This window comes from Quercus robur, chromosome 8, assembly GCF_932294415.1.
Source record: "Quercus robur chromosome 8, dhQueRobu3.1, whole genome shotgun sequence".
Taxonomy (NCBI): Eukaryota; Viridiplantae; Streptophyta; class Magnoliopsida; order Fagales; family Fagaceae; genus Quercus; species Quercus robur.
Window position 1 is genome coordinate 55,058,711 of NC_065541.1, and position 22,039 is coordinate 55,080,749.

Genomic DNA, 22,039 nt, shown 5'->3' on the forward strand with positions numbered 1-22,039 from the left:
GTCAAAAGTCCAAAATTCGCCATTGCAGAAAATAAAGTCTAAGAACTCATTAACCCAAAAATCATTTAGTGAGCTAAGCCATATTCTAGCCCTAATGAACTGTAAGTGCCAGCTCTATTTCACTTGGATGAATTGGGCCATCATCATTCACCTGTAAAAACTATAGCACAATAGCACTTGGAAAAAAAAATGATGACAAATACATATCTTCTCACATGCATTATTTTTTTATTTTGTCCATCTTGAACATGCCAACTACAAAGGTATACACAATAAGAACAAAATGGATTCTTTGGTGTGCTAAATGGATGATTGTTGTCCACGTTTAAATGTAACCTCTAAAATGATAGAAGCTAATACAACCTTTTGAGCTCCACATTTCAAAAATTGTTTTCTTTAGTAGAAGTGCACTTCTATTCATAATCCACTCAAACTATTTTTGCTAATCTATAACAATCATGAAAACTAAGGAGAACGTATTCAATAATAATATAAGGTAAAATTCCAATGTATAAAAACAAAGAAACAATATTTTAATATCTATTGGAAGAAACACTCTAAATTAAATCTATGAAAAGTTGAAAACCACAAAAGAACCTAAAACAAAATTGGAAAAGAAAAACAAATTCATATTTTTTCTCTGCCAAGTTACACTTTGCTCAATCTTTTGTAGTCTAAATTCTAAGAATGCATCTTATAATCCAAGCCACCAAATCTCCTCCATGGAAGTTTCAAGCGTGTAATGGTCATAAGCACTATAGTGTCAAGAAAATTTTTACTAAACTAATGTCCAAAGTTGAAGCACATATATGCTGGAGGAATTGCATCTAAAATTTCATCTTTAACAAATTTAAACACATCAAGTAGTTTGGATATTTTCTGTTTCTTAACTTTTTACATCAGAGAACAAAGGTAAAATTCCTTCATTTCATCAAGTATAGACATTTCCTTCACTTCAGATAGACTATTATTTCTAGTTTAATTTCTTGGTTCTTTTTTTTTTAGGCAGGGAAAAAAACTTCTTAGCATATGAACGATTCAACATAGTTCTCCAAATTTACCTAAGACACTATACACACACCATGTGCTCTATTCTTTAGTTTATTTCTTTCTTTTTGACCCTTTCCCACAAAAAATAAAAAATTTAGAATGCATAGTAGAAAGAAGAACACATATCCATTTCTAAACAAACAACATTAAAAAGAAATTTCTCAGGTGGTACAAACTACTTTCTATTCTTCCCAAATAGCACTTAAATTAACATATCAAGAAATTGGGTTTTATTAAATACTCCAGAATATGTAAATAAAAAAAAAATTCAAAACTCATTCAATAATTAATTATTTTTATTCATATACCAAAGCAACAATAACTGAATCATCTTCTAAAATATATGCCTTTTCTTGTTCTTCATGAGCAAAATTCCAGCAACGCAAAATAACTACCAGAAGTAATAATCTCATATCGTAACATCAATAGAAAGAGGGTAAACCCATAACTATGCAGTCTAAACTTTCAGATCTTAAACCATCCAAGTTGAAATTTGGCATATTCATTAATTATTAAGTTTCATACTTGACAGGGAAAACTCAGCAAATCTGAATTTCAACAAAAAGTGAAAGGGTAAGAAGGTTTTTTAAAATGGCATGAAATAATCATACAACCTTATTAAATAAATAATCCCTTGATATGAAGTAACACAGTTTTTTAACAAAATCTTTGCTATTTCTTTATTTGTTCCTACTTCCAATTTCACTTTGAAAAAAAATTGTCAATAAGTCTACACTCACCTTTGCTGAACCTTGAGAAACAAAAATTTATCACCGTCAAGACTTCTACCAACTTAAGCAAATATGAAGCACACAATTTTTCCCACATATTTTTATTTTAATAGAAAAACACAAAAACTAACAAAGCATATTCGAAAGCAATCTAGTATGTATTCAATCTCTCAACAATCATCTCCTTCTGGCCAAAACAAAATTTTTTTTCCCCAACTCTGAACAAATAGAAGTCATGAAAAATAAACATTACCACTATGCATGATAAAGCGATGCATATATTTACCATTGCAAATCAACATTACCACTATTTGGATTGCATTTGATTCTACCTGGGTTTTACAATTTTTTTGCAAATAATTTTTAGGGATTTAGGAATGTCTTTTCTATTAATGTACTCCTATTTAGTAAATGCATTTCTTATATTAATTTCTCAAAAAATAGTTTTGTTAACTCTCACAGTTAGTCTCAAATGAGACTCAAAATGCATGGCACCTAGTCACACCATACTAAACCACATCCATTATAGCAAAGTAGGCACATAAGATATATAGAGTCAATCCTCTTGAGAGTATGGATAATACACAGTTGTGGTGCATGATTAGAATACAATCTGATCGCAACATATCATGAAGAGAATACATACCCTGCTCACATAATCATGATGCCACATTTGAAGAGGCATTTTTTATTTTTATTTTTATTTTTTCATTTTTGTATAATACCTAAGATTGTACCATGTGTAATAAATTGGGAAAAAAAATGAATTCAACAAACTATTAAAAAGGTCATACCCATTGTTTGAAGTTAATACCTGATTCTTCAAAAAAATGATAGATTGAACAAATTGAAAAGCATACCCCAAAGAGATCCACGTTACTTCTTCTAAAAGACCTAGAAAAGGAAAAAACCCAATTATCTATTGCTCTGTTTTGATCTTTAAAGTATCCAAAAGAGACTGGAACTCACTTAAGGACTTTCATTCCATTCATCTGAGTTTTAATCGAACACCATAAATAGATACCCACACATCAATTTAACCAAATACCCAAAACAAAACAAAACAAAATAATAATAATAACTCAAACACCTTAATCAGAAATATAACCCAAAAAGTCAAATTAAAAACAATCCAGCCAAATTATTAAAACCTGATCTAATTTAATGTATAAACTGAAAAGCAAAGAGAAAAACTAACCGGTAGCAGTTCTGGAAGGACGTAGACTTTGGGAGGAAGTAGGCCTTTATGTGAATTCTAATCTTGAGAGAAATTGAGACAGACCGAATCTCTCTCTCTATTGTTCTCTTTCTCGGTTTTCCTTGTATTTTTGCAACATATCTCTCTCTCTCTCTCAACCGTATTTTGGCAGAAAAACCTAAAATAAGTATCAATGCAACATTCAATTCTATACTTATTTAATCCCAAATATTTCGTTAAGCTTAGAAACAGAAGTACCCAAACTAAAATCAATTTTTTTAGTGATTTCTGTAATCTGAAAAAACAAACAAAAAACAAAACAAAAGCAAATATCTAAAATTGAGAAAATAAACATTTTGATAGAGAATCCAAAAACCCATAACAAAAACGAATCAAATCTAAACCGACCAAACAAAAAAAAAAAAATTCAATTAAAAGTAACGTTTTATACACAAACCTACAAAATTGAGAAAAAAAAAATGTACCGTTGTCGATGTCGGTTCTGGCAATCTGATGGTCTGAATCTGGAAAGGGAACGGATGGTGGTGGGGAAATTGATGGTGATGGCTAGCCTTAGATATTTCTCTCTTTGCCAGTAAGAAGTTCCAGAAAAATTCAATGCGTACCTTCCGAATATGGAGTGAAGAAGTGATAGAGTTAGACGCGCTACTTTGTTATAAATATGTGCTCTGGAATGGTTTTTTTTTTTGTTTTTTTAATGGAGGTTTTTTCTTTTATCAGATTGAACGGAGGCTTCATTGCCTCATCGCCTCTCTCTCTCTCTCTCTCTATTTCTATCTCTGTGTGCATAGTATTTTAACCGGTTAATTTTTATTATTTATAGAGAGGCTTTTAAATGGTGCTACAGTATTGCTAAACATTGTATTTTATCGCTTTTAACTTATACGTGTCTGAATTTTAAGGGGCCATTTTTCCTAACGTGGCAACACCTCCTTAAAGGCTTTTGCTATTATATATAGTATTAGATTAGATACCAGAACAGAGAAACGAAGAATAGGAATAGAAGGTAGGCAGCTTTTTCTCCCATCTCAGCTGGTTATAGATCTTAGTTACGTCAACCAAGTGCTGTTGTTTCACGTACCTGATAAGAGGAAAAAAAAGGGGGGGGGGGGGGTTATAGATCATCTTAGATGCATTGTTTGAACTGGGGCCTGATTATGAGTTTGCAAATACTTGCTATTTTCTATTTGAGGGCAAATCTGAAAATGCATGCATGTGTGCAAAGGTGCAAGAGCTTGCCCATGTTAAATCAGCTATAAATGATAGAAAGTGTTCTTGAGTGGACAATAATAGAACTAGTGTAAGATTCAAAATGTCATGTGTTGATTGATATGTGACCTCCACTAAAGAGGCAGGGGAGAAGGCATTTAGAGTCCTAATCTTGGTCACCCAAATTTATGAGCATGATTAAATCTAGAATAAACTTTCTGGGGAATTCATAACAACTTTCCTCTTAATCCAGGACACAACCTCCTTGGTCATAGTGGAAGGGTAGAGAATGCTTATAGGTAATGTTATTTTCTAATAACACCACATTTTATGAGAACTATACCTTCTTAAAGAAGGATTTTAAATCCAAAGTTAAAAATGACACTTTCTTTTTATTCCATTTCACTTGACAAAAAGGAATATTTTTCCTTCCAGAGTCTAGCTAAATAAAAGAAGGGCATACTTGGGATATAAAAAAGGTCATTTTTAGCATGAAATCAGCAAATAAGTTTAGTGTCAAGAGAAATCACTTAAAAGCGTGGGAAATCATCATCGTTTATCAAACCCAGGGCCAAGTCTTGTAGATTATTGAACCTCAAGGGAGATCGTTGTAGATTAATTAACCATTGATAATGAAGGATCATACCTCTCTATCATTTCAAAATAAGATATATACCTTTTTGTTTAAAAGACAATGCATTAAAATGATGTCCCCTTTGAAAAGTTGGATTTCCTGAATAGAACCAACAAAAAGGAATGCAGGTAGTACCAATCTCCATGGAAATGTCTTAGGCAATCGACACTTACCATGCATATGCTTGACTCTGGTTTAAACTTTACAAAACGAAAGTCGGATGAGTTGTTTAATTGATTGTTATAGCTTATAGACTGAGGTTTTTTGCCGTAAAGATACCAATATATGCCCTACAAGAAATTTTAGTTAATTTCCAATATGCCGAAAGTTTTCCTTATCAACTTGACTATTCTCAAACTTATCATGATCATCTTTTTCTTGAATTATACTTTATTGGTAATTGCTTAGCACTTTCTCTACATGTGAAATTAAAATTAATCTGTGCATCGCACAAGCATACTGTTAGTTTGATTAGTAAACTATGGAATATGAATATGAATATTATCCACTATAAGAGTTTGTATGTAAACTCAAATCCTTGGATCATTCCATGTTATCCTCCATTCTATTTAATTTATTCCAATGTGCTTTCTTTTTTTTATTTGTATCTCAAAAATAGTGGTGGAGATTGATATACATTCGTTGTTTAAGAGATTTTTTGAACTTCTACTTCAAAAACCAATCAAATCCCATGTCATGTGGGTGTGTTTAGAAGTTGATGTATATGTCTCTTTTATGTTGCATGCACCTCAACTGTAACTGTAATGAGGACAAAAGTTGCTCGGAACTAGGTTTCAAAATCTTGATTGGAGATTGAACAAAGCTCAAATTGTAACTGAACAAGTGATAGACCATAAAATTTAATTAAAAAAAAAAAAAACAAATAAACAAACCGAAGGTCAAAAGATTTTGGTTGTTTGACAAAAATAGATGTTCTAGTGCCATGTCATATAGAAATTGATTTTAAAGAATTTCATCATCTGAAAACCCAATAGGAAGTTGGGTCCTACAAATGGTTGGGAAGTGAAAAAAAGAAAAGAGAAGGTTGTACACAATGCATTAAGCTCTTGCTTCTGCAGGGTCTTGAGAGAGACAATAATTGTCTTTTGTATCCATTATATGCATCCCCATTTCACGACTGGGTCCACACGTTTGTAAGAGGGGATGCATATATTAAATGCCTGAGATCCTTCTTCCAGGAGAGTAGGGTGTTTAGCCCTTATTTTATTTGACAAAGAGGATTCAAAAATGATGTGGGTTTGCTGGAATCAGCCTCTCCACTCAAAAAAGGTGAGTTTTGGGGGGATATCACCTGCCAATCACCTCTCATAGACCTCATAGAAACGGGGGTTTTATAAACTGGTTTGATCTTATAAGGAATTAAAAAAAAATTGCCAACTTTTTGCATGTTGTATACTTATGTTTTGCATGCCTTTCTATCTTCTTCCCATATATACAGGAGACCTGAGGAATTAGTGTGGGGCTTGTAGAATTAACTAGAGCATATTTGAGAGATAGATCAGAAATAGATTATATATATAGGCATACACACACATGCACAAACACCTATAATTTGATAGGTAAAGAATAATTTGTCTTAAAAAAATGAAGTACAACAGGTGTTCAATATGGGGAGTTTCTAAGTGTATACGCTCTGAAAGACCAACAAAACTATGAAAAATGAAGTCTATGAAATCTACAAAATCACTTGGTCTTTCTGCATCTACTGACAGCCAATGAAATAGGGAGCCGATAAACATTGATTAACCCTCACAATCGACAAATCCTACCCCTCAGAAGTTCTTTTAAGAAATAGAGAATGGGTTTTTCTTGATGAGTACTTTGTTTGCATTGGGAAATCAAAATAAAGAAAGAATAAAATCTTCTTGGCAGTACTAAATCAATTTCTGTTCTATGTATTTAAGGTCTCTTCTTATTGTTTTCTTGTAGGGTTGTTTTGAGATACTTTCGTTGTCCGGATCTTTCATGCCGACTGAGACTCAAGGGACAAGGAGCAAGTCAGGTGGGATGATTGTCACTTTGGCAAGCCCTGATGGACGTGTTGTTGGCAGTAGAGTTGTTGGACTCCTGGTAGCTGCGAGTCCTGTGCAGGTAAGCCTTTTTATGTTTATGTTTCAATTGGGTGTGGTGGTTTAAATTAGCTTAGAAGCAGCAACTGGGAGCGTATGGTTGATTGTCCACTTGCCTTCACTAGGATGGGAACATGGTTTTGTTAGGTTTTAAGACTTTAGGAATTAATATATTTGAACTTCAATTTGTATATGTTAGCAAACTATGATCAAAACATTTAGTTTAGGTTTAGACTTGCTCAAAGTTTGGTTTAAATTAAGTTTGGAATCAAGTAATTGTAGGAAATTATTCAATTTCTGCAAAACTCGATTGATTGAAAATTAGATTCGATCGATCGAAAGTTGTAGATTAGCAAAAATCAGCAAACGTAAAAAGGCCATAATTTATCCGTTTGAAACCCAAATCGCAATCCCTTTTTTTCAGTATTTAAAGGATATCATAAGCTAACCCTAGGAGGGGTTTGCAAGGCTTTTAGAGAGAGATTAGAGTGCAGCTTGTGCCTCTTTGTAGATCTAGGGTTTTGTATCAAAAAGCTCTCTAACATCATTGTTGAATTGTGTATTGAATCTTTTGTAAGATCTGAGATATGTTTATTTTCATACACACACATAGAGCTATCAAGATCAAGATTTGAATCAAGAACTTGATGGTGGTTTCAGTTGCTACATAAAGAACTTTCAAGAAGATCCAAGACCTTTGAGTGGAGTCTCAAAATCACAAGTAGGAGAACTTGTGGTTGCTGTAGATCAAAGAAAGAAGCAGTCTGTGGACTCGGAGCTGTCACGTGGTCATGGTAGTAAGTTTTTTACTTGAGGTAGTAATAGGATGTTAGTGGTCTAAGTTCTATAGTACAAAATTCAATTCTTTCATGTATAGTGATTCTGTTTTACCTTGAGGATAGTTAGGTTAAATTATTCCTAGGTTTTTTACCCGTTAAGTTTTCTTGGGTCATCAGATTTTTGTGTTCTTTATATTTTCCGTTGCTTTACATGATATGATTGTTATTTTTTTAACCTAGATCTGAATAATAAACCTAAGTATTTACTTAGTTAATTAATTAGGTTAAACAATCTAGTTTACAAGGATCTAAAAACGTACAGTTTCATTAAAGAGGTATAGAAAACTTTACCACTATTCTTCTTCTTTCTATACATCTTTAAGAATTACCACTAGTGCATTGGGCCTGCTTAAGATGCTGCAAAACTTTTCTAGGGATTTAGAATTTCTCGCACCAATGTAGAGGCTTGACTGTCAAGAACCACAAAAGTTAAAGTAACCAAGGTTGTTATGGTTTGCAAGATGACAACCTTAGAAACACTAGTTATATACTTTTTTTACTTTAGTGAACCTTGGCTTGGAATACCTCTAATCTTTTATTTGATCAAGTCAGGTTGTCGTAGGGAGTTTCCTACCAAGCAACTAGCAAGAGCAGAAACCAAAGAAGCTGAAAAATGAGTCCACCCCTGCTATTTTTACACCAGCTACTACCATGGCTGTGATACCTTTTTCTGGTGCTAAAGATGACGAGGGACTGGGAGGAAATGGACATCAAAATTCAGGCACGCCAAGACCAAACCTTGCTTCTTCATCATCCTTCCGAAAAGAAACTGGGTGGCCATGCACATGTAGGACTCTAGAAAGTTTGGAACTGATATCAATGTATCTTTACCTAGAGGTTAACACGATAAACTGCAATCGATTATTATCTCAAAAGTCTTGCTAACTATATTGTTCCCTGATCTTGTTTCTCTATATGTATCAAGTATTGCTTCGAATAACTAAAATTGTCTTCATATGATATTGGTTATTGTAAGAGGAAGTAGGGTAAGAGTACTGCACTTCCAACTAGGATTATACATTTTCTTATGAGGTAGATCTAATTTGTAGGCTAATTATGTAGGTTTCTGCAGGTGTATGAGTAGGATCTTTTGATGTAGTTGTAATCAGTGATTGGCTACCCTTGTTATCATGATATCTTCTGTTCATTTCACACTATAAAAAACGCATTCTTAAGCCGCGTTTTTTAGCCGCATTTTTCAAAAATGCGGCTACAGCTTTTCCTTTGAGCCGTGTTTTTCAAGAACACGGCTCCACCCCTGGTCCTATAGCCGCGTTTACAGACCAGCACTGAAGCTGCATTTTGCCCAAGTGAGGTAGCGTTTAGCTCCCCAGGATTGAAGTTGCGTTTTTAAAAACGCAGCTTCAGTCCCATCCAGGGTTTTTTATTTTTTTATTTTTTTTGTAGTATAGCTTGAGCTGAGTTTAATAAACGCTACGCAGCTTAGACATTTATAGAGTTGCGTTTGATTAAATGCAGCTTCTACATGTCTAGAGCTGCATTTCTTTAAACGTGACTTCAACTTTCAGTATATATAAAAAATAAATTAAAAAAATCCCTCAACGAAACACAATTGAAAAAAACCCTAACTCCACAAAACACTCTCAAACCACTCTGAACGATCTCAAGCTACCTTTCGATCCAACACACTCCCCTCCTTCCCTCAGTTCCACCCTCTCTGAATCCCCTTCCTCCCTCCACTCTTCCCTCCTCTCCATTCCCTTCTCATCGATCGGTAACACACGCACACACACACATACTCTCTCTCTCTCTCTCTCTCTCTCACATTTTGTACTGTCTCTGTATGCAATAATATTTTTAGGGTTTGATTCACTGAATTTAAGTTAGGTTTGCAAGCATTTGTCGATAGAGAAGAATCAGCGCCGACAAAGCCTTAGGTCTTTCCCTTTCTCTCTCGAACTCTTAATCTCACTGAAGACACTCTCACAAGGCCGACTAACAGTAAGTTTTTTAAATTGTTTGTTTTGATTTGTGTTTTAGGTTTCCCATTTTTGGTTTAGGGTTTCAATTTTAGGTTTAGGGTTTCGATTTTCGATCTAGGGTTTCGATTTTGGGTTTAAATGGACTTTTTGAGGGACAAGTTTCATGGGATTTTGGTATTTTGTTGTTTTCTTGCAGGAACAAAACAACCCCTCTCTTAATCTCACTCAGACCTCTCTCAATCTCCCCAACGGTAAGTTTTTAAAAATTAGGAAAATTTTCAAATTTCATCTTTGAAATAAAATAACTTAACTGGCTCGATTAATTGTTGTTTGGGATTGTTGGTGTAGGTTGTTGGGGTTGATAACACATAGAAGGAATTTTGATCGGGAAGAGTATTTGGAACGAGCTCGAGTGTGTGAAAGACAGGTAATTTATTTTAATTTAAACGTTTTAAGTGGTCTGTGTTGTCTTGTCTAGTTATATTAATAGAAATTCATCATTGTTGGATGTAACTATTGCATGGATTAATTGGTGGTTGTCGTTGGTAGGTTGCATGTTGGAGTTCTTGTTTGATAACTTGTTAAAAATATCATGATTTATGCTGTATATGATGAGTTATTAAATTATTGGTGTTAGTTTGGTTAAGTTGGACTAGGGTTCTTGCTAGTTTATGATTTTATGTGATTAAGAAATAGACAAATTAGGATGACTATTTATTATGGTTGCTTTTGGAATTTTTATTGTAAGCCATGATGATTAAAATGGTTAATTAGCTGCCTATTAATATATTTTAACATGTCCACTGCAGGTATAAAATTCTGCACATGAAAATATGATCATTTACTATTTAATTGTGTCAAATCTGTCACTTAGACTGTGTCTGTATTAATGTTGATTTAAAATCTGTAGTAAGTCATATATGTTGATTGTGGAGGGTTAAAATACTAATCATGGGGCTTAAATTTAGAATCAAGTTTTATAGCTATTGAGTTTTTATTATAAGAATAATGAATTTTATTTTAAGATCTCAAACCTATCAATACAGACTCTAGTTTACTGACTTGTGGAAATTTAATAAGTTATAGAGAATTTATCTAGCTGAAAGCTTTATAATATATGCTAAACTTAGAAAGATTTGTTTTTACTTATGAAATTTCTTCTTATCACCATCTATGGACCTAAGTCAAATGACAAACCACATAAATTCTTGGCATTCTCTCCTATGTGTGTTTGTTTCTATTTTTTCTTTCCTATCTTTGTTTCATATTAATTATTTGTTTAGGACATCTTTCTAAAACCCATATTCCACATTTAATTTTGTGTGGGAATGCTATCTAAAGGCCACTCTCTACATCAAATTGGTAATAAGGCTTCAACTATAACAACAAATTGATATCAACTTTTCTACTTTTACAACAAATTGGCATGAATAAAAAAAGGTTCCCAACCTAGGAGTTTAGGCTTGTACTTTACAGCCTAGGTTCACTACTTGAGCATTTAATTTAGTTCTTAAAGCCAATTTCGCTACCTAGGCATTTAAATTTGCTCTTCATAGCCAAGGTTCACTGCCTAGGAATTTGTTCTTCACAGCCAAGGTTCAGTACTTAGGCATTTAGACCTGTTCTTTAGAGACAAAGTTTGCTACCTAGACATTTGATTTTGTTCTTTAAAGTCAAGGTTGATTTGCTACCTAGGCATTTAGATTTGTTCTCTTTGGAGATTTTGCTAATTGGTTTGTGAATCTTATTATGTAAAGCTATGTAACAATAATTTGAACAACATGACCTCCTGCATAATTTGAACAAAAAGATGGGTGCAATCTTTGGCATGAAGTTTCTGGCTCAGATTGATACTTATCACTTGAATATCTAGGATAAGATTTCGTACTAGTCTTAGAGTAGATCATAAATTCCTAAGTAGAACATGAGGATCAACTAATTAAGTCGCCTAACACAGACAAATGAATGATGAATAATAGATTGTAAAGTTAAATGGAATGAGATATTAAAAATCAACCTCAACAATGATAGGCTAATCATACCAGTTGGCCTTAGACAAAGGCCAACTTCATTTCATATCCATTTTGGTTTTAAGTTTCAGGTATAGATTTAGCCTTGAAGTTCATATAAATTGAGACCATTGATTCAGGTACTATTTTTCCAAACTCTATTCATGTTTTGGTGGCATTGGATTGTCCAAAATGGCTTTACAGTTTGGCGTGTATATATCATGTATTCTTACCAAAACAATAGGTATCAATATCCCTTTTCTTTTTGACTAAATTTTTTCTTTTTCTTTTTCTTTTTTGGTCATACACGTATTCTAGTTATTCTTGAAATATTCCAGGTCCATGTATATTATACTTTATGCTATATAATTCTCTTCTCATAATTTGTAAATGTGTAGAGCATTCACATCCCGAATTCCTATCCTATTCTATTTTACCCTCTCAAAAAACTACTTTATCAATTATACAATACTATTTTACAATATACGCATTCTAACTTTTATTTTACCATACTACATATTAAAATAGTATAAAAATATTTCCCACTTATCTCTCTAATCTCTATTTCTCTTACTCTCTCAACCACCCACCACCATCACCACCACTGTCCAGCTTCTTAGTCACACCACCCACCTCCGCTGAGCAAAATCCAGCCAAAATCAAAATCCAAAATCCATAGCAAATCACTTGCCGATCTCCAATCCAAATCAAAATCAAAAATCAAAATCCATCACCGATCTCAGATCCAAATCAAAATAAAAAATCAAAATCCAAAATCCATAGCAAATCACTCATCGATCTCCGATCAAAATCCAAATCAAAAATCAAAATCCAAAATCAAAATCAAAATCCAAAATCAAAACCAGAAACCCACCACCGAACCACGCTGCTGCTGCACCACCTGACCCACACCCACATCAATCACAAACCCACCACCGCCAGAAACCCATACAACTCGTCGATCTCCACCGCTAGAAACCCAAATCACAAGCCGATCACACCGATCACACTGATCCACCTAAAGACTATCACGCCGATCTCGGACCATGCTCCGGCCAACAGCGAGTCAGAGAGTGAGAGAGGGTAGATGAGAAACAGAGATGAAGAAAGAGAGAGTTGAGATAGAAAGAGACCATCTCTCAGCCCAGAAAAAGAGAAGACAAAGGGGAGAGAGAATAAAAGTCATTAAAAAAAATATACAATAGTGCTACAGTGTCATACTACATTTAGGATGGCACTGTAACAACATTGTAAAATTTTTTACAATTGTCATCATTTAGCAACTCGGATGGAGCATCATTTTAAGGGTTTGATGCTAAATCAAACATACATTTCCCATTTGGCAATTCCATTGGGAATGCTCTTAGAGGCTTACAGTGATGGGCAATGTTAAAACTTATATGAGAAAAGGTCGCACCCATTTTAGCATGAAATTCAGAAATTGATAGGCAACTAGTGGACAAGGCCTAGAAAGTGATCACATTAACATAAAATAAATATTTTTTGTAATAATAATAAACAAACTAGTCAAGAGTCTTATAGTTCAATTATTATTTTTTTGGCGCTCTCAAAGGAGATATCTAGAGTTCAAATTTCCTCTCCCATATTATAACTTTTGAATTATCATAAAAAATAAAAATAAACAAACTAAGCTAAGCCATGCTTCATGCTTGTCCTTTATTTTGCAACAATGGCTAATGGTACTTGTTAATTTGTTGTATGGTAATTAATCTCTCAAGATTGACAGATTTTAGAAAAGTAGAAGATGGATTTCCCATGTATGGAAATGCTTAAGTTGTTTACCAATATTTTTTTTTTCCTAGTTATCTAGGCACTGCTCAGCCTGGTTTTTGTCTTCTGTTTCAAGGAAGCACTAAATTCTTTATGGTTCATTTGGATTGAGGGGAATGGAGGGGGAGTAGAGTAAAACAGAGTAAATTTAGCCCAAAATTAGCCTATTTTCAGCCAACTTTACTTTACTCTATTATACTCCCTTCCACTCCTCCTCCTTCCCCTCTCAATCCGGAAAATTATTAGATACTCCTACAGTACCATAAATGCATAGTCCCCCTTTCACATAAATGGTGGGTCCCACCATGAATTTAATTAGTAGGGCCCATCATTCATGTGAGAGGAGGGAGTATGCATTTATGGTATTTCGGGAGTATACAATAATTTCCCAATCAATCCAAACAGGCACTTAATGTCTTTCTTTTTTTATTTTTTATTTATTCATAAATAAGTAATGCTAAGATGCAAAGTGTGCATTTGAATAGTTTAGGGTGTGAAGTGTAATCTGATTTATAGTTTAGGGTGATAAAGTGTAATTAAATAAACAAAATAAATTTTCACCAATACATTTTGAATTAATCTTCTACCAAAATGGAATTCAACATTTTTCTACATCTCGAAAGTCATAATTGATTCTATATTAATTTACGAATCATTTTCAATTTATAAAATCAAAAAGTCTATTATAAATCATCTTTCTTTTTTGTTGTGAAGACTAATTTTAACAATATTTATTATTCATAGCTAAAAATCCTTGTTCTGTGGTTACAATAATAAAAATATAAGAATAAGTCGAAATGAAATCATTCTAAAACATGCATGTTGTTAGGATTTTAATTTTCTAATCCTTACTAAACATTGGCAAATTCCAAAATAAAATGATGATAAAAAAGATTATGTGATCTTCAGATCTATGTATACCATCTACATCAAAATTTTGAAAAAAAGACACTACAAGAAATTTGGGCTTAGGTGGTGTTTTTTAGCGACGTTTTTAAATATGCCGCTATAAGTGGTATATTGCCATCGTTTTTGACTAGCGCTGCTAAAGAGCAACCCTTTCGCGACGTTTTTAAAAAAACGTCGCCATAACCCATAACAATAGCAGCGTTTCTTAAAACGTCGCTAAAAGTATTGTTTTAGTGGCATGTATCTGGCTTATAGTGACGCTTTAGCTGTAGTTCTGAGTAAAAAGTAATACTTTTATGGCCAAAAAAAAAAACACGTCTTATACTCTTGTAGCCGTATTGGGAAAAAAGAAATGATGCTCTATAGTGACGTTTCCAATCGTTCTATAGCGACATGTTGAAAACGTCGCTATATTTTCCTCCCAAATCTTTCATTCTCCCTCACAAAATTTCTCCCAGTTTTCATTTTCCACTTTTTTTTTCCTTTTTTTTTTCCTACACTATTTTTTCTTTCTTATGTTCATTCAGCTCCCATTTCTCTCTATCCCCTCACACCACTTCTCTCTCTCCCCATAACTCCTCTTCTTACTTTCCCCTCATGCCGCCACCCATACCCACTGCCGTACCCACCGCCCTAGCCATAGCCACTGCCTAAGCCACCGATCTACTCTCTCTTTCTTCACTCCTCTCCCTCCTCCCCACCATACCCATGCCACAACCCATGAAAATAAGAGAAAGATACAAAGACACAGTGAGTTTATTCTAGATTTTCTTCATTTTTGGTAGATCTGGTTATTTTTCTTTCATTTTAGTTGTTTTATTATGAAATGTTTCCACAAGAACCTTTTGATTTTAGTTTTTTATTATGAAACATATAGATAATGTTTCACTTGGTATTTTGTGATTTATTTTGGCCCAGGTTGCACTCCTTCTTGCTAGGTCCAATTTGTTGATTATTAGGAATATAGAGTGGAATAATCTTATGCTTGGTTTTGACCAGGTAAATCATTTTTCCTATTATTATCTTTTTCTTATCCATCTTGATGCTGATTTTGGAGCACATTTAGTAACCCATATCTATTAAATACTGTGTATGATACTTTTAGGATGCCAAAATATTACTCTCTTATTAATTGAATTTTTTTTTTTTTTTTTTTTTTTTTTTTTTTTTTTTTTTTTTGCCTTTGGCTTTAAAATAAAGTAGTAGATTGAAGTGTTAATGGTAAGAATATTGAGATTTTTTAGTAGAGCATCATATTAACTCCACTAAGTAGTTCCCTACAACTTTTGACTGGGAAATACAAAAAAAATTGTTATTAATTATTTGTGCCCTGTTTTATTTAATTTTATCTTCTCTTTTAAGGTCATTATTTTGCTTATATTGTGGTTGATCAACTTGCTTAGCTTGCATATTTGGCTTTTCTCAGATGGTCCTAGTGTTTATGTAGTTAGCCTCAAGTCTTACATGGGTATGGGTTTGACAAGATCCATTCATAGGTAACCAAAATTATAGAGTGTTTTGTTTCACATAATTCACAAGACCCTAGCCAAGTTTAGGGTGTTGGTGGTGTGATGCCAAGAGCCAAATGTTTGATCTGAAGGTTGACAAGGTAGTGTTTAAAGAGAACATTGGCCAATGCAACTACCTTACAATTAATGTACTAATATTGTTGCAGTAAAGTCTATAAAGTGGACTGAGACAATTGTGTCTACTGACACCTTGCTTTGCAAAATTAGACATATTTGAATTTGAATCAAGTATATATTCATCTTGAAACTTTATTGCATATGAGTATATGACACTTAACACACATCACGCATAAACTCAAACACAATTATTTCCCATCCACACGTATTACATCAAATTAAAAAGTACAATCATCCTGACTTATGACAAGAAAACTTCAACACCAAGCTGTAAACAAATTAATAAGATGATATGGCTTGGAACCTTTAACTGGCCCTGGTTTCATTAATGAGTTTTGCACCCATGGTTTGTGGACATGACTTTTATTTTCTGCTTGTATGCTTTGATAGTTGATATTTTCAATTTGGAGTAATTGTTTTAGAGTAAGGATCTAGTTACAACTAGTGTAACTTTTGGATGTTACATCATTAAATAATATTTTCTTGGATCAATATTTTGAAAATTCAACCTTGACATCATCCAATCAAGGGAGGATTTCAAGATTTTTACTTTTACAAAAAGGCCAGAACAAGGGACTTGTATGTTTTGCTTGCTTTAGTTTTTATATATATATATATATATATATGTATGTATGTATGCTTGCTTTAGTTTTGATTTTTTTAATTGAATATATTAAAAGGCTTTTTGAGATTGTATATGGAATTGATGAAATGCTTGAACTTTATTGGGTTTAGATAAAGATAGAATTTGGCAGGCACAGGGGTATAAGTTTAACTAGAATAAGAAATATAGAGAAAGAGATAGAGGGATAGAGGGAGGTGTGTGAGTATAAGAGAAAGAGATAGAGGGAGGTGGTACTTTGATGCAGAATTTGTAAACTTGTGCGTATATTGGCTGGCTTGCAAAAGCACTTCGGTAAATAGAAATGGAGACAAAAATATGTTAGTTACTATTTCCCAAATGTGTCAATCTTTTTGTTAAGAATGAAAATATTCCTCTTATTTTTATTTATTTATTTATTTTCCTTATTATAGTTTGAGTTTGAAAGTAAATAATTCATTGTCTACAAGGACAAAAGGATAAAGATTCCCCACATAAGCATATTTTGAAGGGATCAACTTAGTATTCTCTACCTGATCTGAAAATTTGAAGGGATTAATTTTTTTTTTTTTTTTTTTTTGGCAATGGCACCCTTATTTTCCTTCCACATCATTTAAGTGTACTCTTTTATTTTGTAGGTTAACCACTCACTTATTGTGATAAGTTTGGGTTTTTTTTGGAAAGGTGTTTGCTTGGCTTGAGCATAGTAAGTAATTTTTGCTTAAAATTTTGTACTTGAGATATTGATAATTGTGTTGGGATGGATTGTTGAGTTGGAGCAAGTGGGTGGCTTGCATAGTGCTATAAGGCGGTTTATATTCATATTGGGAGTGTTTATTATTTTTTAAAAATTTGGATGGATATTTTTGAATTATATTTGTTGATTACTTTTTGGATTTCAATACCTGTAAGCATTCTATATTTGTGATTATGATAATTGTATTGGGTGGATTGTTGTGTTAAAGCAAGCGGGTGGCTTACATGGTGTTATAAAGTCGCTGCAATTGATATTAGGAGTGTTTATTAAATTAGGAAATTGAGTTATGTTTGTCGATTACTATTTTTTTTCTAATACTTGTAAGCATTCTATATTTGTGATTATGATAATTGTGTTAGGGTGGATTGTTGTGTTGGAGTAAGCGGGGGGCTTGCAAGGTGTTATAAAGCAGTTTATATTTATATTGGAAGTGTTTATTATTTTTTGAAAAATTGGATATTATTGAGTTATGTTTGTTGATTACTTTTTTTACTTCAATACTTGTAAGCATTCTATATTGTGATATTGATAATTGTTTTGTGGTGGATTGTTGAGTTGGAGGAAACAGGTGGCTTGTATGGTGTTATAAGGTAGTTTCAATTGGTATTGGGAGTGTTTATTGATTTTTGAAAATTTTGATAGATATTGTTGAGTTATATTTGTTTGATTATTTCATTTCTTTCACATGTCAAACATGCAAACTAATTGATAATTTTCAAGAGATGTTGATTAGTTACCAAATGTATTAATAAATTACGTATGAAATTAGACTCATGCCTACACTTAGGACCTTGTGTGACTTGCAAGTCATTTTCTCAAATTTGGAAATTTTGCCTTGTTTTCTTAGAAGCATAGGTTTGTTTTGTTAGAGTAATTAAAATATGGATTAACCGTTGGTTTATGCTTTCAAGATATCGTGCTATAGGTATTTATTGTGTAAATTTATTCTATAGCTATGGACAAGAGTTGGATGGATATTAGAGATAGGACGTCTGTCGAATATAGTGTTTAAATTTTAATGTTTTAAGAATGTATTTAGTGTTAAGTGTTTAAATTTTTTAAGTATAGCTACTATTATTTTGTTACTCAAAATGATTTCTTTTTGAACTTCTTAGATATTCTTAATTTGTATTCAGGGTGGTTTTGGTTTAGATTATCAATCTCTAACTCCACAGAAATCACAAGCTTCATCCCATCAAGAAACTAGCTTATCGCGGTAAATGTAGTGTTTTAAGGACTCAATGGGCTATTAAATAGTTGTTTTGAACAACCACATTTATTTTGGAAGTATTGTACTTTTTGTTGTTTATATTGTCATAGTTTGGGTGGTTTTTTTTTAGTATGGGCTATCACATAGTTGTTTTGAACAACCACATTTATTTTGAAAGTATTGCACTTTGTTTACAATATTGTCATAATTTGGGTGGTTTTGTTTTTGTAGATAGACAAGTGTTTTGTTAAATTCAAGATGATACTTTAGACACATGTTATGTATTGGTATTAAATATATATCTATTTGCATCTATGTGAAATGTTGTTAATGTGTTAGTTTGAACATTTGTTATCATTACAAGCTCATGTTAATTATTGTTGAATTTTGAGCAGTTTATATAGCATTTTTAATATTAAAAAAAAAAACTTTATGAGCAGGTTTTAGTGACGTTTTAAAAACGTTGCTAAAAAGCAGGAGGACAAATGCTTTTGTGACATTTTTGAAATGTCGCTGTAAGGACTGAAATTGAATTGGTCTCAAAACTGGATTGGGTTCAAACTCTAACGGCCCAAACAATAAATTTATAGAGCATGGATAGAAGAACTAGATTTATTTCAAAAGAAAAACGATTAGATCTAACAGTTCAAGACGGTTTGACATAAGTAAGATTAGAAAATCTATCCTCGGAACAGATTTAATAGTTTATATAAATGGTTTTATTCGATCATAAAATTGTACAATTGTTCCAGTCCTTTTCTTTCTCCATCCCCCCTTGGTACATTTTTCCATGTTATATATTACAATTTCGGTGTCATTCTTACTATACACGTATAGGTTAGATTCAGGGGACTCCTTTCTGTCCCATCCAGCAGCTCCCAAAACCATCAATCAGTAGCTGTAAGGCTACTTGATCACTATTCAGGTATCACTTCCATATTAATGCGGTCAGAGAGTTAGTTGAGAGGCATTTAATATGGAAGTAGTAGCTTTTGAAGATATTTGTTTACCTTTCTTTTCTTATCCCTGGTCCAATATCCCACCCTTAGTTGTGATGTAACTCCGAAGTAAGCCCGTAATGATATGACACTCAAATTTACCTCAGACACATGTTGTCGAGAAGACTTTTGTCCTCGGACGCTTATTGGATCCATCTCACATTGTCTTTACTCCTCTCTTCATTTTATTCTTCTCATAACCTTATTTGGGCCTCTTCGGATGGTCTAACGTCCTCGGATTGGGCCATAGGCCTAGTTAATACTATTTTAACAATACTTTCCCAATTAACTAGCCTCCACAGTCACTATAGGTTTGATTATTTGTGGCGTTTTAAAAACATCGCTAAATGTATTTTCCTACATTATATTCGAAAATGTTATATTATTTAGTGACATTTTAAAAAACGCCACTAAAAGTTTTTGAATGTCATTAAAGTCACATATGGCGACGTTTTTAGAAACGTCACAATAGATCTATAGTGACTGCTAGCGTCACCAAAAAAAAAGTCGCTATAGATCATTTGTCTCAATAGTGACGTTTTTTGGGTTTTTAGTGATGTTTTACAAACATCGCCTAAACTCAGATTTCTTGTAGTTAGGGGTGTTAATGTTCGACCCAACCTGCGAACACGACACGAACCCGACACGGGTTTTTTCCGGTTAGGGTTGGACCTTAATGGGTTTGGGTCATAAACAGGTCGACTTGAAAGCGACACGATAAGAAACATGTTATAAACGGGTCAACCCGCATAACCCGCAATAGACACGTTTGACACGCCAATTTATTTGTGTCAATCCGAAATGATCCACTTAACACAACCCATTTAACTCATTTAACAAATAAATATTTATTTTATTTTAGATTTGTCAAATACCTTTTATATCCAACATATATTTTAAATTTAAAAAGAAAAGTGAGTAATTACAAAAATTTATAAGGAATATAATTAGAAATTGAAACTTTATAGACCCTAGAACTACTAATACTTTTTTTTTTTTTTTGGCATAGAACTTGCACAAATAAAATTGGATGAGCTTGTGGAAGATGTTATGAATTTGGACATCAACAAAGAATCTATGGATGATAATTGTGGTCATAGTCAGGATTAGTCTACTAGTTACTTAAATTCTTTTAATATTGATACTTAGCATTTGACGAGTTCCAAGGATATTATATATTTTTTGAAATATGTTATTTTATTTTTGTTAAACTTAGTTATTTTGAATTTGGGTTGAAGTGTATGCATTTCTTTTGGAGTGTAAAGAACTTATTTTCTAGATGAATGTTATATTTTTGTTGAACTATATTATTTTGAATGTGAGTTGAAAACTTGAAGTGTATGCACTGCTTTTTGAGATGTAAAAAAAATTATTTCTAGATGGATGTTATATTTAATATTATGCAGGTTGAAATGGGTTGTGTTACATTCGAGTCAACCCAACACGGCTCGTTTATTAAACGTGTCAAATGGATTGAGTTAGGTCAACCCGCCTTATTAACAGGTCGGTTTAAGGTTGAAGGATAATGACACGATTATTAAATAGGTCGGGTTAGGGTTGAGCCATTTAGTCGAATACCCCTACCTTGACACGACACGAACCCGACACACTAACCCGAATTGACACCCTTACTTGTAGTGAGAAAATTAATATGAAATATATTAATATAAAAGAAAGGCACGTATGCATGTTCAAGACATGGAACTACCTTAGCGTAAAAATAAAACAATAACCTTGCTTAAAGGTTCTAAACCTCTTATTTCTCAGTTCACTCTTAATTTTCTTTTGAGTAGGAAAATTTTTCTTTTTTAACTAAAATAATATAGTGCTATAAAATATCAAAAATGTTATATATATATATATATATATATATATATATATATATAAGATTTATGTTAATTTTTTTAAGTTTGGAAGAGGGTCACATCACATACCATCTCCCATTCGGCCAAATATCTCCTTTTTCTTAGTCACTTTAGACCAATTAGAATCCTTAAAAAAAAAAAAAGATTCCTAAAGGATAAGATGAATTTTTTGACATTAAACTTAATATATACTTATATAAATATTATATATTATTAAAAAACTAACTAAATTTAATAGAGGTAATAGATATTTATATAAATATTACATATTATTAAAAAAATAATTAAATTTAATAGAGATTTTTAATTACTTTTTTGTCCACCCATAATAATTAACAATAACCTAACACTTAGAATTTGTTGTGAAAATATTATGAACATAGCATTTCTCTTTAATATATGGATGCAATAAAAAAAAATTTGATACTTGAAAGGGAAAAAAAAGTACCAAGATAGGTGTGATTAATAGGTAAATATGTCAATAAATATAAAATGCCAACTAAAAGTCAAACCTTAATGGATATTTTATATAAATATA

General features: G+C 32.6%; 3 protein-coding genes across 10 annotated transcripts in view; 2 read left to right on the plus strand and 1 right to left on the minus strand.

The window, feature by feature from the left end:
- LOC126697094 (AT-hook motif nuclear-localized protein 1-like) overlaps nt 1–8,372 on the plus strand; it is a 105,259-nt gene extending 96,887 nt beyond the window's left edge. The window contains exon 6 of the mRNA XM_050393929.1: nt 8,325–8,372. Coding sequence (XP_050249886.1) covers nt 8,325–8,357 — 33 coding nt within the window. The 3' untranslated portion in view covers nt 8,358–8,372. The remainder of the gene's footprint in view (nt 1–8,324) is intronic.
- Nucleotides 1–22,039, minus strand: part of LOC126697098 (protein cornichon homolog 4-like) — a 98,594-nt gene that overhangs the window by 964 nt on the left and 75,591 nt on the right. The window lies entirely within an intron of this gene.
- The window catches only part of LOC126697097 (pheromone-processing carboxypeptidase KEX1-like), a 54,313-nt gene continuing 47,192 nt past the window's right edge, over nt 14,919–22,039 (plus strand). The window contains exons 1-4 of one of the 7 annotated variants that reach the window (XR_007646150.1): nt 14,927–15,174; nt 15,343–15,423; nt 17,310–17,377; nt 18,565–18,983. Coding sequence is in view for 1 of the 7 variants with exons in the window: in XM_050393937.1 (XP_050249894.1) it covers nt 15,133–15,174; nt 15,343–15,423 (123 nt within the window). In the remaining 6 variants the exon portion in view is untranslated. Of the gene's footprint in view, nt 15,175–15,342; nt 15,424–17,309; nt 18,984–22,039 lie in introns of those variants that run through there. The other 6 variants (XR_007646151.1, XR_007646152.1, XR_007646153.1 and 3 more) reach the window with 6 other exon arrangements.